The sequence below is a fragment of the Ixodes scapularis genome, unplaced genomic scaffold (assembly GCF_016920785.2).
Source record: "Ixodes scapularis isolate PalLabHiFi unplaced genomic scaffold, ASM1692078v2 ptg002322l_1__unscaffolded, whole genome shotgun sequence".
Lineage (NCBI taxonomy): Eukaryota > Metazoa > Arthropoda > Arachnida > Ixodida > Ixodidae > Ixodes > Ixodes scapularis.
Window position 1 is genome coordinate 216,249 of NW_024610240.1, and position 13,778 is coordinate 230,026.

General features: G+C 48.5%; 1 protein-coding gene across 3 annotated transcripts in view; it reads right to left on the reverse strand.

Moving 5' to 3' along the window:
- LOC8039581 (formin-2) overlaps positions 1–13,778 on the reverse strand; it is a 107,468-nt gene extending 93,690 nt beyond the window's left edge. The window contains exons 1-3 of one of the 3 annotated variants that reach the window (XM_040215434.2): positions 13,638–13,778; positions 11,084–12,461; positions 4,696–4,871 (exon numbers count right to left, since the gene is read on the reverse strand). In XM_040215434.2, the coding sequence (XP_040071368.1) occupies positions 4,696–4,871; positions 11,084–12,431 (1,524 nt within the window). In that variant the 5' untranslated portion in view covers positions 12,432–12,461; positions 13,638–13,778. Of the gene's footprint in view, positions 1–4,695; positions 4,872–11,083; positions 12,539–13,211; positions 13,231–13,637 lie in introns of those variants that run through there. The other 2 variants (XM_040215436.3, XM_040215435.2) reach the window with 2 other exon arrangements.

The following is a 13,778-nucleotide window of genomic DNA, read 5'->3' on the forward strand; positions in this document are numbered from 1 at the left end:
GGGCCTTATAAAAGTAGGTTGAAACGGGACGCGTTCAAACGCAGAGGGTGTTTCGGAAACTGGTTCAAATAAGAAGGGCGTTTAGGGAATGGGTCGAAACAGGACAAATTCAAACGAGAAGGGCGTTTAGGGAACTGGTCGAAACGGGACGGGTTCATATGGGAAGGGCGTTTAAAGAATGGGTGGAAACAGGACGGGTTCAAATGGGGAGCTCGTTTCGGGAACGGGTCGAAACGGGACGGGTTCAAACGGGAATGGGTTGTTTCGGGCTACAGCCATCGGGCCGGGTCGGGCGGGGCCTAGAAATTAAAAATTCTGTCGGGCTCGGGCCGGGCCCGGGCCGTGTCTCTTCCGGGCCGGGTCGGGCCGGGCCTAGAAATTAAAAATTCTGTCGGGCTCGGGCCGGGCCCGGGCCGTGTCTCTACCGGGCCGGGCCTAGAAATTCCGGCCCGTGCAGTGCTCTAATTTGACTATGCATCACTAATTTGGGCAAGAGCGACGGTCCTACCAGTAATGCATCAATATTTTCATTCAAGGTTAAGACGGATTCAGTCAGTTACAATCGCAAGACATCTGTGCTTCGAGCAGCCAATTAAAGGAGTAGCTTTGCAGGCGACATACCAAGCATGGACGTGTTGGCAACTCACGGTCCAACGTAATGTTAAGAAAACAGTCATCTGCAGGCCCTATATGTTTTGGGGCTGTGTATCTTCATGAAACAATGAAAACGTGCACAAGCTTTTTAATGAGTTCGTCAGCAGCGGCTATTTTACGGACGTGCACAAGCTTTCGAGCCCGCACATAGAAAGTACAGAAATTAAATTTCAAGCTCGCACTGGTCCTGGCAACTCGCAATCACAGTGTTAAGAAAACATAGTCATCTGCAGGCCCTATATGTTTTAGGGCTGTATCTTCGTGAAGCAATGAAAACATGCTAGAGCTTTTACAGCGAAGCTGTTATGGGCTAGGGTTTGGAGAAAGATGCGTCCTAAAGCGACCCAATAAGCTATGCTTAAGTATTGGCCCTCGATTCCCAGACCATGTGTGCCACCATTATGTCGCCTAGAGCAGAGCGGCCGCAATTAAGGATAGTTAGGGTTCAAAGGTGCCCCAAAGCGACGTATTGGCTTCCGATTGGTGGAGGTGCTCTTATTGTTAGATGCCGTTTCGGGGAGCTCGGAAAAGCATTTCCCACCCTTTCAGACAAAACTTCATATACTGTAAATGACTATTTTCACAAGCTACATATTTTTGCGAAATTTGCAACGTGCACATTTCATGTACATTCTGCGAACAAAGAATTTTGCGACTGAGTGGGGCACGCTATGTGTTCGTCACCATGCGTAATTTATATTTTGGGTTGTTTAGAGTAACTGGCAAAGGTGGCTTTAACCTTTTGAATGCCTCGCCCAAGTATACTCGGAAGCTTTCCCATGCAGGTTTTAGTTTGCTCCCTCTTAAATGGGCTGTCATTTCATTTTTACTTGTAGAGCAATGTTTTGTCTCGTATTGATACCTGTTGACGGCATGCGGCAAGTTTTGTTCCGGGACCTTCCGTCTCATTAGGAAAGTGACCTAAGCAACAGGGATGGCCTTGACAGTGAAGTTCCCTCTAAAAGACCATAAACCGCAGCTAGCTCCGAGGATTATCATCAATGAAAATGGCACACGGCAGCGTGCCTTGTCAAACTTTCTTCAATCGTGACTGAATGTCCTGAAGATTGATAACGCTTCGTCGCTCCAGAACTCGAAGAATTGATTACGTCGTTGGGTCCTTTTCATTCAAAACCCTGTGTGGGGGCTTCACTTGATATCAAAGATCTAGTATATTATTCGCTGGATAAGACTCTCCTTCTCCGCAGGGTTAGTGATTCACTAGAAAACAGTTTGGTAAGGTTCCAATCTGTGTCGGGGATTCGTGTGGGCAGCTGTGTGTCCTTCATCGTGCTTTATCTTAGGTCGACAGCGGTTGAGGTCGAGATGTTCACCTATGCGCAGAAGCAAGGTGTCTGCATACGTTCTTCCTTAGCACCCACCTTAGTACTCTCGATCAGGCCACGCACGCGAAGTTGCACTCGTTACCGCAGGTTGTGCTATAATTAGGCAATGCATTGTCGACTTTTTTATCTGCGTGCTGGGGGGGCCTTCTGTTGATTGGTGGGTAGCATTAACCAAAGAACAGGCTAAGGAACTTTCTTTTACTCTTGAGGATTCTGTCAGCGGCTGCCTCACGTTTCTCGATCCGAAGGTTTTTTCTTCAGCTGGTTTATGCTGGAGCTACACGAAGGAGGCTCCTAGACTGGTTCTAATTACCAGAGCTGTCATCCGAAAACTGAAGAGGAGAATAGTTTCCTCTCTTTTTAGAAATGCATTACAGAAGTCTTGTGATCATCGCCTTGAGCAAGCGTTCTCTTTCCACTTCTCACGCTTGGTCAACTCGGGGTATCCTTCAGATGTGCTTTTGAGTGCTGCAAGAAAACTCTCGGTTGATTTCGGAACAAGATGTGAAAAGCAAAAAGCTGACAAATGAGATTGCGTGCCTTTTTATCACGCAGTATCCCATAGCCTCAAAGCACAAGCCGCCCGTTTTGGCGTTAGGGTAGTGTTCAAGAATGACTTCAGATTATGTAGCTCGACTCCTTTCACGAAAGGCAGAAAAGGTTGCGGGAAAAAGCATAGGAATCCTGCCATTGAATGTGAAGAAGGTGTTTATAATATTCCTTCGGCATGAAGGCTTTCATATACAGGTCAAACTGGACGTTGTGTTAATGACAGACTCATGAAGCACAAAAGGCTTGTTCTTCTGCAGTCCCCAAATTCAGAAATTGTAAAACATTTACAACTTCGCAACAATTGTCATCCAGATTGGACGGCCACCACGGTGATAAGCTGAGAGTGTGATTAGTTTAAATGCATAGTAAAAGAAACTGTCAGTACTGGTTCTGCTGGAAATTGTGTAAGTGTCCAGGCGATGGTGATTGACAAGTGGGTACAAACTTTTGTACAAATGTAAATTTTTTTTTTTCTCGTTAGTTGGTTGATTTGGGCACGTGCGGAAGCGTCAAGTGCAGCTCTTTTGTTCGCCCTTGCTGACGATCTGAGGGTATAACTTGGTGTAAGGGTTCTTGGCATTGACAGTGGTGTATACCCCTATAAAAGTGTGTGGCCTTAGAAAAAAACCTTCAGCTGTGTTTGAAACGTTGTGTGCCGTCCTCTTTTTCGTGTCCTTTTCCTTCTTCCGGTGTCTCAGGCTTTGTTATGTCTGCACTTCACCAGCTTGCCTGCACTTTTACTCTTCTCTCGGGTATCTATGTCGTTCAACCTCACACTTTATGGCTAACACTGAAATCTAGAAATCGGGGATGAACAGTATTTCAAATATGTAAGTATTTGAAATACATATTTCAAATACTTTGCGTATTTTGCATTTGTATTTAATTACAAATTGGGTAATGCATTTGACGTGTGTATTTAAATACTAAAACGTGGGTATTTCAAATACAATTGTAATTAAATACAATTTTGTGGGCGAAAAACACCTAGTTTTTATGCATGTGGCTGTAAGATATAGTCTCCATCCTTTATTCGGCCAGGGAGCTTTTTTCTTTTTCTCCACCGGCTTTATTTTAAAGGCACTGTCCAGAGCAGGAAGAAAACTACATTCTGCACCGAATGAAGTGTCTCTCAATCAAGCACAAGCGTTTAGCGACTTTGTGATTACGGTGCTAGTCCAGGGAAAGAAATAGTGACGAAATCGACATTCACAGGCAGACTGGCTAAATAAGTGGCTGTGACAACTCGTGATGCTTTCCAGCCTGATTTCCATCCATATTTTTGCCTGGAACATTCTAAATGCGCGGGTCGTCTAGATTTTCGTAACTGGTGCGAGTTGCAACAATAAAAAATTCTCTAGCTAGTACTGCGTGTCTTGGTCGTCTCGGTTCTTTGTTGGTCTATACCAAAATGTAATCGACAAAGAAAAGCTGCTTGAAGCTCTGTACTTTTTTCACCTATTACGTCCAAGCTGGTTACATTTTTTTTGTGATTATATTCTTATTACGTTACTAAAGCCTCGCACACTACCTCTCGAGTGTGCGATGCAAAATTAAAATGAGATACCCAGAAACCCGTTGCAGGTGCCCTGAAGTCACCGACGCATATTTTGAGGAATGTACTTGGAAAAGTATTTGGAGGAGACCAAATACATTTGGTTGTATTGGTATCTTGTACTTAAATGCTTTTTTAGAAATGTAATTAGATTTGTAATTAAATACATTTTAGACGAACTATTTTGTATTTGTATTTCTATGCATATTTGCATGTCTTCTGAGAAAAATGGCTTAGGTAGGAGGCTCACAGACATCAATTAACTGCACGCCCAAAGGGGAGTGTGTGAAGAAACATACTTCATAAAGCACGCTACTCTGCATAAAACCAAAATTGTCGCTTAAAATGCGGGAAAGAGACCGGGCACTCAAAGGACCACCCAGAAGAAGACAAGGACTGCGCATGACGTCATCATTAGTGGATCCTGCCTCGAGCACGCTCAACAAGAGCTGCCGCAAAGCGGCGGACGTCTCGCCATCCCCGGCAAGCTAGGCGGCTTCTAGCAAAGATGTTTGGGGGGGGTGGGGGGGGGGGGGGGGGGGGCTTTTTAGGTGGTATCGGTTAGGCCCCTCGGGCGGCCGGCCTCACCCTGAAGAGAGACTCGAGGGGCGCGTTGCCGTCCTCAATCTGGCAGAGGACCCCCGCAGCCAGCAGGTGGGTGCAGAATTGGGCCGCCAGTAACTTGATGTCCTGCCGGGTGAGCAGGAAACGCAGGTAATGGTCGTCCGGGAAGCTCACGCAGAACCAGTTCAGCAGCATCTGCCCTGGGCACAGGCGGAGGGCCAAAGCTCAAGCGGCGCCCTCTTTCCGAAAGCCTCGAGTCGGTACAGCGCTTGGAACGCATATCCAACGGGCGCGTTTACCGCGCCCCAAAAGCGAGTCCCTCCATTTCCGTTCCACGGCGTCGCAGCAGCAGCCTGTTCTGCCGCGTGCTCGACAGTCCATAAAAGCTTCGGCAGCCAAGACTCGCTCGTGCGTTTGCCCCAACGCCCGACCGCCAGGGTTGCGGCCTCCTACAGCATGCGGCTTTTCTCGGGTCGTTTGCTGCCACTTGGGGACCGTTTGGGATGCATGCGCGGAGGATGCTAAACGCGCCGGTCCAAGACGCTTTTCAAGCACCCTCGAGCAGGGGCAGCCACTTTCCAAGTTCTATACAACACAGTATTTAGGAAGCGACCCATTAAATGTTTTTATGAGACATTCCACGGTCGTTTCAGGGAGTGAAGAACCTTTTATCATTTCCCTGCTAAACAGGGAAACTGAAACGATCCATTGGTAACTACAATTTCTTCGACTCGGCGCATAGGTCACGTGACAGATTTCCCCGCCAAATCTTGCTGTGAAGTTGAATTAGTCTATATGTTCCGTGATGTCGAGTCGTGCTATGCCAATTATCCCGCTAAATTTAGCGGAGAAAGGGGATCCGTGTTTAGGTCGTGCGACGTCAATATCTGCGCTAAATTTATCGTGGAGACCGAATTGATGTGTAGGTCACGTGACGTCGGGTCACGAGACATTAATTTCGCCGCTAAATTTAACGGGAAATGCATGGACGAACGGAAAAGCAAAACTTTGGAATTGGGGGGGGGGGGGGGGGGGGGGGGGGGGGTTCCAAAAAAAGGTGTTACATGCTTTTAAAAATAAATCAATTTATTTGATTTAGATTTAATTAAAAGAGGCAATTCATTATTTCTAGATGCATGTTTAAACATAGCCAATTGATCTATGAATTTATTAGATCACTAAAATGAGTGCGGAAGAATTGTCGTAAATTTAGGGTACAGCTCACTTAAAATTAACTTTTTAATTCACGCAAACCCCGCCATACTAAAACAAAAGCCACTCTATCTTTTAAATGAATGAAACTGCTTTATTTGCTTTTCCTTTTGCATTTCAATTTGCTTGCAACAGGAGATTACATAACTGACACATAGAGTGGAAGGTAGAAAGAAAAAGTTGAAGCTTGGGCTAGTTGGTATGACACATTCAGGGGTGGAACTCATGAAATGTTTTTGGGAGCAGCCACGGGAGCAGCTGAAACAGCTATTTTGGAGCAGGTTGGGAGCAGCTAAATCTACATCCTGGAGCAGGCTAGGAGCAGCTCGGATGAGTTTTCATTGCACTACTGCTTGTGTCTTAGACAAGCACGGGAGCAATTTCAATTGTGCTCAGCAGCACAGGTGAACATGAGTGGTTAGGGATCTAGGTAGATGGGATAACAGTGTAACAGATGCGAAAACTTGAAACTTTATGAGCCTTAATGAGAACCAAAAAGCAAGTACCATATGTTCCTAGAGATAGTGTTCTTGATATTCTCTGAGAGCTTCCAGCTGTTCATAATACAAACCAGCACTGCTTATCGCACAACCCACCCATGCTCGACATAGTAATTATATGTGCGCACCACGTGACGTGCGTAAGCAGCGGACGTGCAGTTGCATGGAGGAACAGGGCAACAAATTTCGAGTTTATCCTATTGTGCAACTCAATATTGAAGCAGCAGACTACGATTAACAGAGTTACTGTATTCGAAGCGATAAGCAGGAGCAAGGTTAAAGTATGCCGAGCAGATCTACCGCTCGCGTGAGAGCTGCTGGTCAGCAAGGTTTTGGATTGGACCGCATTTCAGTTGCATCAAATCACGATTTATCTTACGGGAATGCGGTTCCAACTTCTAAATGATGAAGTACAAAAAGGAATTTTTTGCTCATTTGTTTTTAAATGCCTGACGTCTGGATCCCGGGCCGCAGAGCCTCGGGCAATCTGACGCTTAACGACTCGACCTCACCTCGGCCGACTCGCTTAACCGCTTGTGGTTGAACAGTAACAATCCAGTCGCAGGTGGTGGAGCGCTCGGAATCCGACCCCTGAGTTTTTTCGTGCGCTTCCAACTCGGGATACACGGGGAGAATAAACCGAACAAAGAATTGCAAGGCCGACCAAGCCAAACGCACTCATTGTAGCCAATCGAGTAGATAGAAACTGAAACCAAGACAAAATCCAATTTTTTTGGCGCACGTTTTGCAATTTGTTGCCTAATGGCACGAGGTATTGGCTGTTTGGTTCATTTGGTCCCTCAACCTTTGCCGGACCCAGGTTTATAAAAGTAGCCCATGCAGTGCTCTAACAGTCCTCAAAGTTTCAGGACTGGCGGTTATCTCACTCAGAGGTTAAGTGATTTCCAAACATTTATAATGAGAAAATCGAGTCCCAGCACCGTATGCCAATCATCTTCATATATCACTTTGGCCACCATTTTCTCATTAAAAATTTCCCAAAATTGTTCGTGACTTTTTAATTAGATAGGTCTGAAGCTGAAAGGTCTGAAATTTGTAGATCTGGTCAAAACCACCAGTGCTACATTTGGGGTGGAAGAACGATTTTTCGGTTAAACATACTTCAGTTTTGCGGTGAAAAAACTTTGGTTCTCTCTTCTCCCAAACGCCCGGTTGTAGCACGAACGCCCCAACACAATCCTCAACAGACACCCCGGGAACACCCCCCTGGACTGCGCCGCTGCCGAGGCAACTCACCTCAATCTTAAAGGGGCCCTGCAAGGACTTTTTACTGTTTTTTAATTTGCACCGAACCTGAGCGCACTGAACGTAGTAACTTAGTGAAACTTTTCTTTTCGCGAAATTCGATTTATTTTAAAATTTATAGGCAATTTAGAATTACATCAACAAGCAAAAAATAACCTCCTTCATGACGTCGTAGGTCCTGGCTTGAGTGGCCGTGAACTAGAGGAGGAATAGTGAGCTCATCGAGCCCTCACGGCCGCCGCACTCCGTGTCGACGGCGCGAGAGGGCGTCACTAATGCATGTTCTGGATAGGCTGTATGCAGCGGGCAGCCAAAGCGGCTTTAATTGCATTTGCTGCTTGATTAAACACTAATTCGGCATGACACTTCATTGGCCACAAACGACAGCAAACACGGGGTAAAGATCAGTTCAGAATGGGAGCCACTTCGCGCTGCCATACCGCGAAACGGCCAAACCGCAAGACAAAGCCTCTCGCCGAAGGCCTTCGGAACGCTCGGAGCCGGTCGGATCCTCCTGTCCATATGACTGCAGCGCCACCGCGTACATCCGGGATTTTTCCGTGTCGGCGCCTTATCCCACTACTCCTTTCTAGTATGCGCCGCCTTTTCCACCGCTTGGCGGCGGGTATGTCGACGGGTCATTTCTTGTTTCCATACTTTATAAACTGCATTTCTTTCTTTTTTTCATCTATAATAGTGAACAAAAACTACTTTTATAAATAATTGAAACGGTTTGCGCCATTTATATTTTGTATTTCGACCAAAAAGAAGTTTTTAGAGGCTCTGACCAGTAGTAAGCCAAGGACCAAAGACGTCACATTTTGCGCGCTTTTGGTACCGCGGGTTGCCCTTGTCGGTGGAGGATGTTTCCGTGTCGTCCGGTTAAAATATGACGCACTGATATTTAGTTACTCTCTCCGTGCCCGCTGGCTTGCCCGAACCCCAAGAGACGTGGAAACCGCATAAAAGGTAGACGCTTAAATATGATTGCAGGGCCCCTTTAAGCAAGGCACCAAGCCTTTTGTACTGAGTATTGGTAGGAAAGGTTTCATGGCACAGAGAGCTCAGTACGGGATTACACTACTGCGGTTAAACACAAAAATGTATGCATAGAAACTGCTCAATGAAAAACAATCAACTTGGTTTTACATCTTCCCCATCCTACTCAATACATTTATCTTCACAAAGAAAAAAAAAAATCATTCCTCGAACAGAAGAAAACCTATTGCAACATTTCACAGCGGGGCATTCTCAAGTGCTAGTTCGAGAAAAAATTATGTCCGATATTCATTTTGGAGGCTACCCAAGAAGAAGAGGCTATTGTGTGATAATTTGAACCCAAAAGAATGCCTCATTCTTTTCCTCTAGAGGCCTTGCAGCTTATGCAAGCGTCAAGGACATGCAGCAATGGTGTTGAAACTCTATAAAGACCCAAAGCCTCCTGACCTTGCTTACAAGCGGTCTACCGTAGGGTACCAATTCGACGTGACTGGAGGAAGAGCATCAAATTCCACACTTGCACGGTGAAACGAGGCATTCGAAGTTCAAAGATCGAAAAAGACCAGCTCCCACAGAGCCGACAAGGCAGGCAACACCCACTGTCTATTACGGCCAAGCACATCTTTTGGCAAGGCAATTATGTTACCCAAATGTAGTAAATTAATGCTTCTGAAATGAAGTTAAATAGTCCTAGCAGCTATAAAGCATGCGAGCAAACATATATCAACTGTAGCGCATACAATTCTTTTGGAAGCGTACGACGAGACAGTGGCGTCATGGCGAGGCTCCTCGCAGAAGTATTTATTTATTTATTTATTTATTATACCCTCAGGGCCGAAGCATTACAGAGGGGGTGGGCAACGGAAGTACAAAAAACGCTGAAAATGGTTAGTCCGGCACAGATCATGAATAGTAACTTGTTAAAGCTTCTTTAAAGAGGACAAAATCGCCAATGGACGCAATGGGTGAGGGAAGGCCGTTCCAATCACGAGACGTTTTTGGGATGAAAGATTTGAAAAAAGAATTTGAAATGGAAGTGGGTATACTTTGCAGCAGTGATCGAGGCGAGAGGATACGTAGATGGGAGCACTGATTAGTTGTTCTTTCAAGAGTGAATTGGCATAGTAAATTTTATGGAATAAACAGAGACGGGAGATAGTGCGACGAGTGGAAAGAGGAGTGGAATTTAGCATAGACATGGCACGCAGCAGCCGGCTTTAGCTTCTAATCAATGTCGGCATACCTGAGCACAGATCGATACAAAACGTTTGGAGCCACAGTCGGCGCTAACTTTTTTTACGCAAGTCCTACAAATTCAGGGCCCATCCCCTCCATGCGCCGGTGAAAACGGCTGCGATCAACTAAATCCCAGTATATCCACTCGATCTGCGCCAGCAAGTGAAAAGCTATCCGATAATAAAAGGAGCAAAAGATACTTCTCCCATAGATTTTATCACTTAGGAGCACCGATGATTGCTGCCCCGTAGCAATTTCCAGAACGTCAAACACGCGAATGCTTCGTATATGCACATTCAATAGCGCAGTTTCTTGGCTTTTCATGTTTCTTGGCTTTTGGGCCGGCAAATTGTGTATTTATACAGGTTGTCAGTGCCAATAAAGCTTAGTTGTAAGTCAGCGCTGTGTGTGTACCGCCTTCTGCTCTGTCCTTGTCCTTGCGCTGTTTGTTTTCCGCTACTATGAATGACCAACTAGCCCAATCGTCAACACTTTGAAACTGCACTAAATGGCACCTTAAATCCTTTCTCCAAGTGAAGCCAGCTCCCAGCTACGAAACCACGCACAATGCTAGCCAACGGCACCGAAATTCTCTGATCCCAAATGAGCGAAGTAAAGCTGATGGATTTTCGGTTTCGGTCCCATTGGCTGGCGCGCGTCGACGAGGCTCCCGTTGGCCGGACACGCAGCGCCATGGGGTGGCCGGTCGCTGAAACAGATGCTGCACATCAGTTTCAACGACCGGCCACCCCATGGTGAGGAGAGGAGCCCTCTCCTCGGCGGCAGAGCGCGCCTTGCTCTGCCGACAACACAAATATGCTGCAGACGAAATAAGGGAGCAGAAGAATGATGTACAGGCTTTCAAATTCACAACTCATAAGAAGTGCTTAGGTGTACCTTGAGCCTTTTCCCCTTTCCTTCGTTTGTGTCATAAAAGATTTTTTTTCTTTTCTTAATTACTGAACGGCGTTTTGAAATGTTTTTCTATACGTGTATCACCATCACTTGTGCGAACTGGCTTGGTGATCGGGACATAGCTTGCAGCATGCCTTTATATTGTCATGTACTTTTGGCGTGATAGTCGGTGTATTTTGCTGTACCACTGTGTCCACCCTGCTAAAACCTCAATGAGGTATCAGTATTTAATAAATAGATATATAAAAGAAGCGGGGGACAGCTTGGGACGCGAGGAGGCTCACCTTCGAACTTCTCGTAGAGGCTGAAGTCTAGCTTCTCCGGCACCACCTTGGGCCGGTTCACCCTGGCCTCGATGGTGGCCCTGTCCAGCGTCAGCGAGGCCACCTTTCGGAGCACGTTGCCGTCCAGCGGCGGCACGTCGTCGTACGCCGAGTGCCGGCGGCCACCGGCGCCCAGCGGCTTGGCGTCGCCGCCGTCCTCACTGCTGGCCGTCACGGCGGCCGGCGTCTCCGGCGGCACCGCCGACGACGGCACCGGGAACTTGGGCAGCACCACCTTTCGATGCTGCGTCAGCGTGAACGTGGGCGTCGCAGCCCCGGAGTGCAGGCCGACGTCTCCGCGACCCAGGCTCGTGCAGGAAGGAGCGCGCTGGGCCGTCGACTCAGCCTCGCTGAAGGACCGGACTCGAGCGGACCCTCCACGGCACGGTAGCGTCGAGTAGGGGCCCACCGGAGCGTCAACGCCCGACGCTCCGAAACGGCCGTCCTCGTCACCGAACACGGTCGAGTCACTCACGTTGCTCGGGGAATCCTGGAGGGTCACCGAGTCGGGGTCGGCTGTCGCTGCACCGGCGTCTTCTTCGGCAGGCGTGGGCAGGTGGGACACCGTGTCCACGTAAACCGAGCCCGAGCTTTCGGGACTGGACTCCGAGCGCTTCTCCGCCGACGGTTGGGCCGGCGCCGGCGTCTTCTGCGGCGATGCTTCTCCGGCGTTCGCTGGCGCAGCTGCCACGCTTTCGGGGGCATTTTTACGGGCGGTCTGCGGAGTCTTTTTGACTTTTCCCTTGGCGTCCCGGCCGACGAGTCGGAAGAGGCCCGGACTGCCTCTGGGCGTCTCCGAGGCGAGCGCGTCTGTCGAGGAGCCCTTGGCCCGCTTGCCGTCGGCTCCCTGCTGACTGCTGCCCCTGTTTCCCATGCTGGCATCGCCTACGGGACGCTCGACGTCGCTGACAGTTCCATCGAACGTCGCAGAAGAGACCACCGACGGCAGAGAAACATCGCGAAGCAGACGGCCTACGCGATTGGGCCTAGCAGCCTCCCGCCAGTTCTGGGTGGCGCTGGCGTTCCAAGCGCCCGCGGAACGGCGCTGTTCCGACGAAGCGTCTTCGTCGTGGTAGCGGTCGTCGAAGAAGTCGCCGTCGATCGGTATCCCCAGCTGGCACGTCGCATCGTCGATGCTAGGAGGCCTCTCGAGGAACACGGAGCGATGCACGGGAGCCGCCTTGAGTCGACGTCGCTCGAGGGCTGCGGCCGCGAAACGCTCGATTTCGATTCCCTGAGCGGCGGTGGCGGCGTGCGGGGGAACCCGCCAGAAGAGCCACTCGCCGTACTCGGGGGAATCTTGGCTCATGAGTAGGGCCTTGCGTCGCCTTCGCACCTCCTGCACGGGACGAACAATGCCGGTTTCCAAAAGGACCGCGCTCTCCGGCACGTCACCGGCGCTCGAGATAAGAAGCGAATCACGTGGTCAGTATGTTTGATAACTGCCACGCCTCCACCCAGGTGTAGCACGAAGCCTACGAAGATAAAGGCTGACGAAAAAATAGTCGGAGTGCAGGCGCACGGAAAACGCGAAGGAAAACAAGAAAGGAGCAGGCAACATTTTAGGCTGCTTGTAACGACCAGCGTGTGACTCACAATCGCATTGCAGGCCACGAAAAGCACGTGTTTTCGCTGACTTTCCCCCTTTCCGTGTATTTTTTATTTTATTATCTTTTTGGCGATGTTTACAATTGAGCGGCTTGTCTGAGGCACCTCTACACTCAAAAACACCCTCTTCAAATGCTGTCGAAAAGAAGAATAAAAAAAAAACGTTTATTTCTTCAGACAAGTTTAATCAGATCCCCCGTAGAAAAGTGCCGGTGCTATGAAGCTATGTTCTATGAAATATACTTTCTAACTGACAAGTATTTTCATCTACGCGACTGAGAAGTGCTTCAAACTATTGATTACGTCAGAATTCTTCGTAATACTTGCTCTTATAATCAAGCGCAGAGAGGTTAGCGTACTTTGTGATAACATTAAGGTCGCCCCTTAAATCCGTCACTGCTCAGCACCGATTAGCGAAATCCGCCAAGTTTCTCAAATGTGACAAAAAAGCGGTATGCAATCGGATGTTTGGTTCGCTTACGAGAGCAGAACGTGAAAGTCAGAGGCATCTCGTTCGTGTGGTGCACTGCGGACGCCGTTAGCAAGGCGTAAAATGCGTCTGTCACGAAGCCGATGTCGTGACCGAGCGACGCGTTGGCAGCGTTGGTTTGTCCACCAAGGCGGATCCGTCTCGCACGGCCACGTCTCAAAAGAAGTCGTCTGGTCGTTTGTTCTGGGCCGTCGTCTCTCTGGGAATCTGGCATGCATCGCACGAGTCCCAGCTCAAAAGACGACGCGATAAAATCGGAGCGGCCGAACCACAACAGGTGCCACGAAAGTCCGGGCTTTCTTCTACTCTCTTTCTCTCCCTCTCTGCGGCGCGCTTGGTTTGGGTCATCCCGCTTGAAGTTAGCGGCAGAGAAGAGAAACTGCGTATGTCGCCGATGTGTTTAAAAAAGCAACTCACCCGACGTCATGTGGCATCACTTCTGGCAGAGAACAGATGCCGTTTCAAACTTTGCGTCGCCTTTGATCAGCGTGTGGGGAGCGAGCTGCGAGCACTGCTGGCGTATAATGGCCGCCGAGCAGTCGAAACGCGAACTGATGC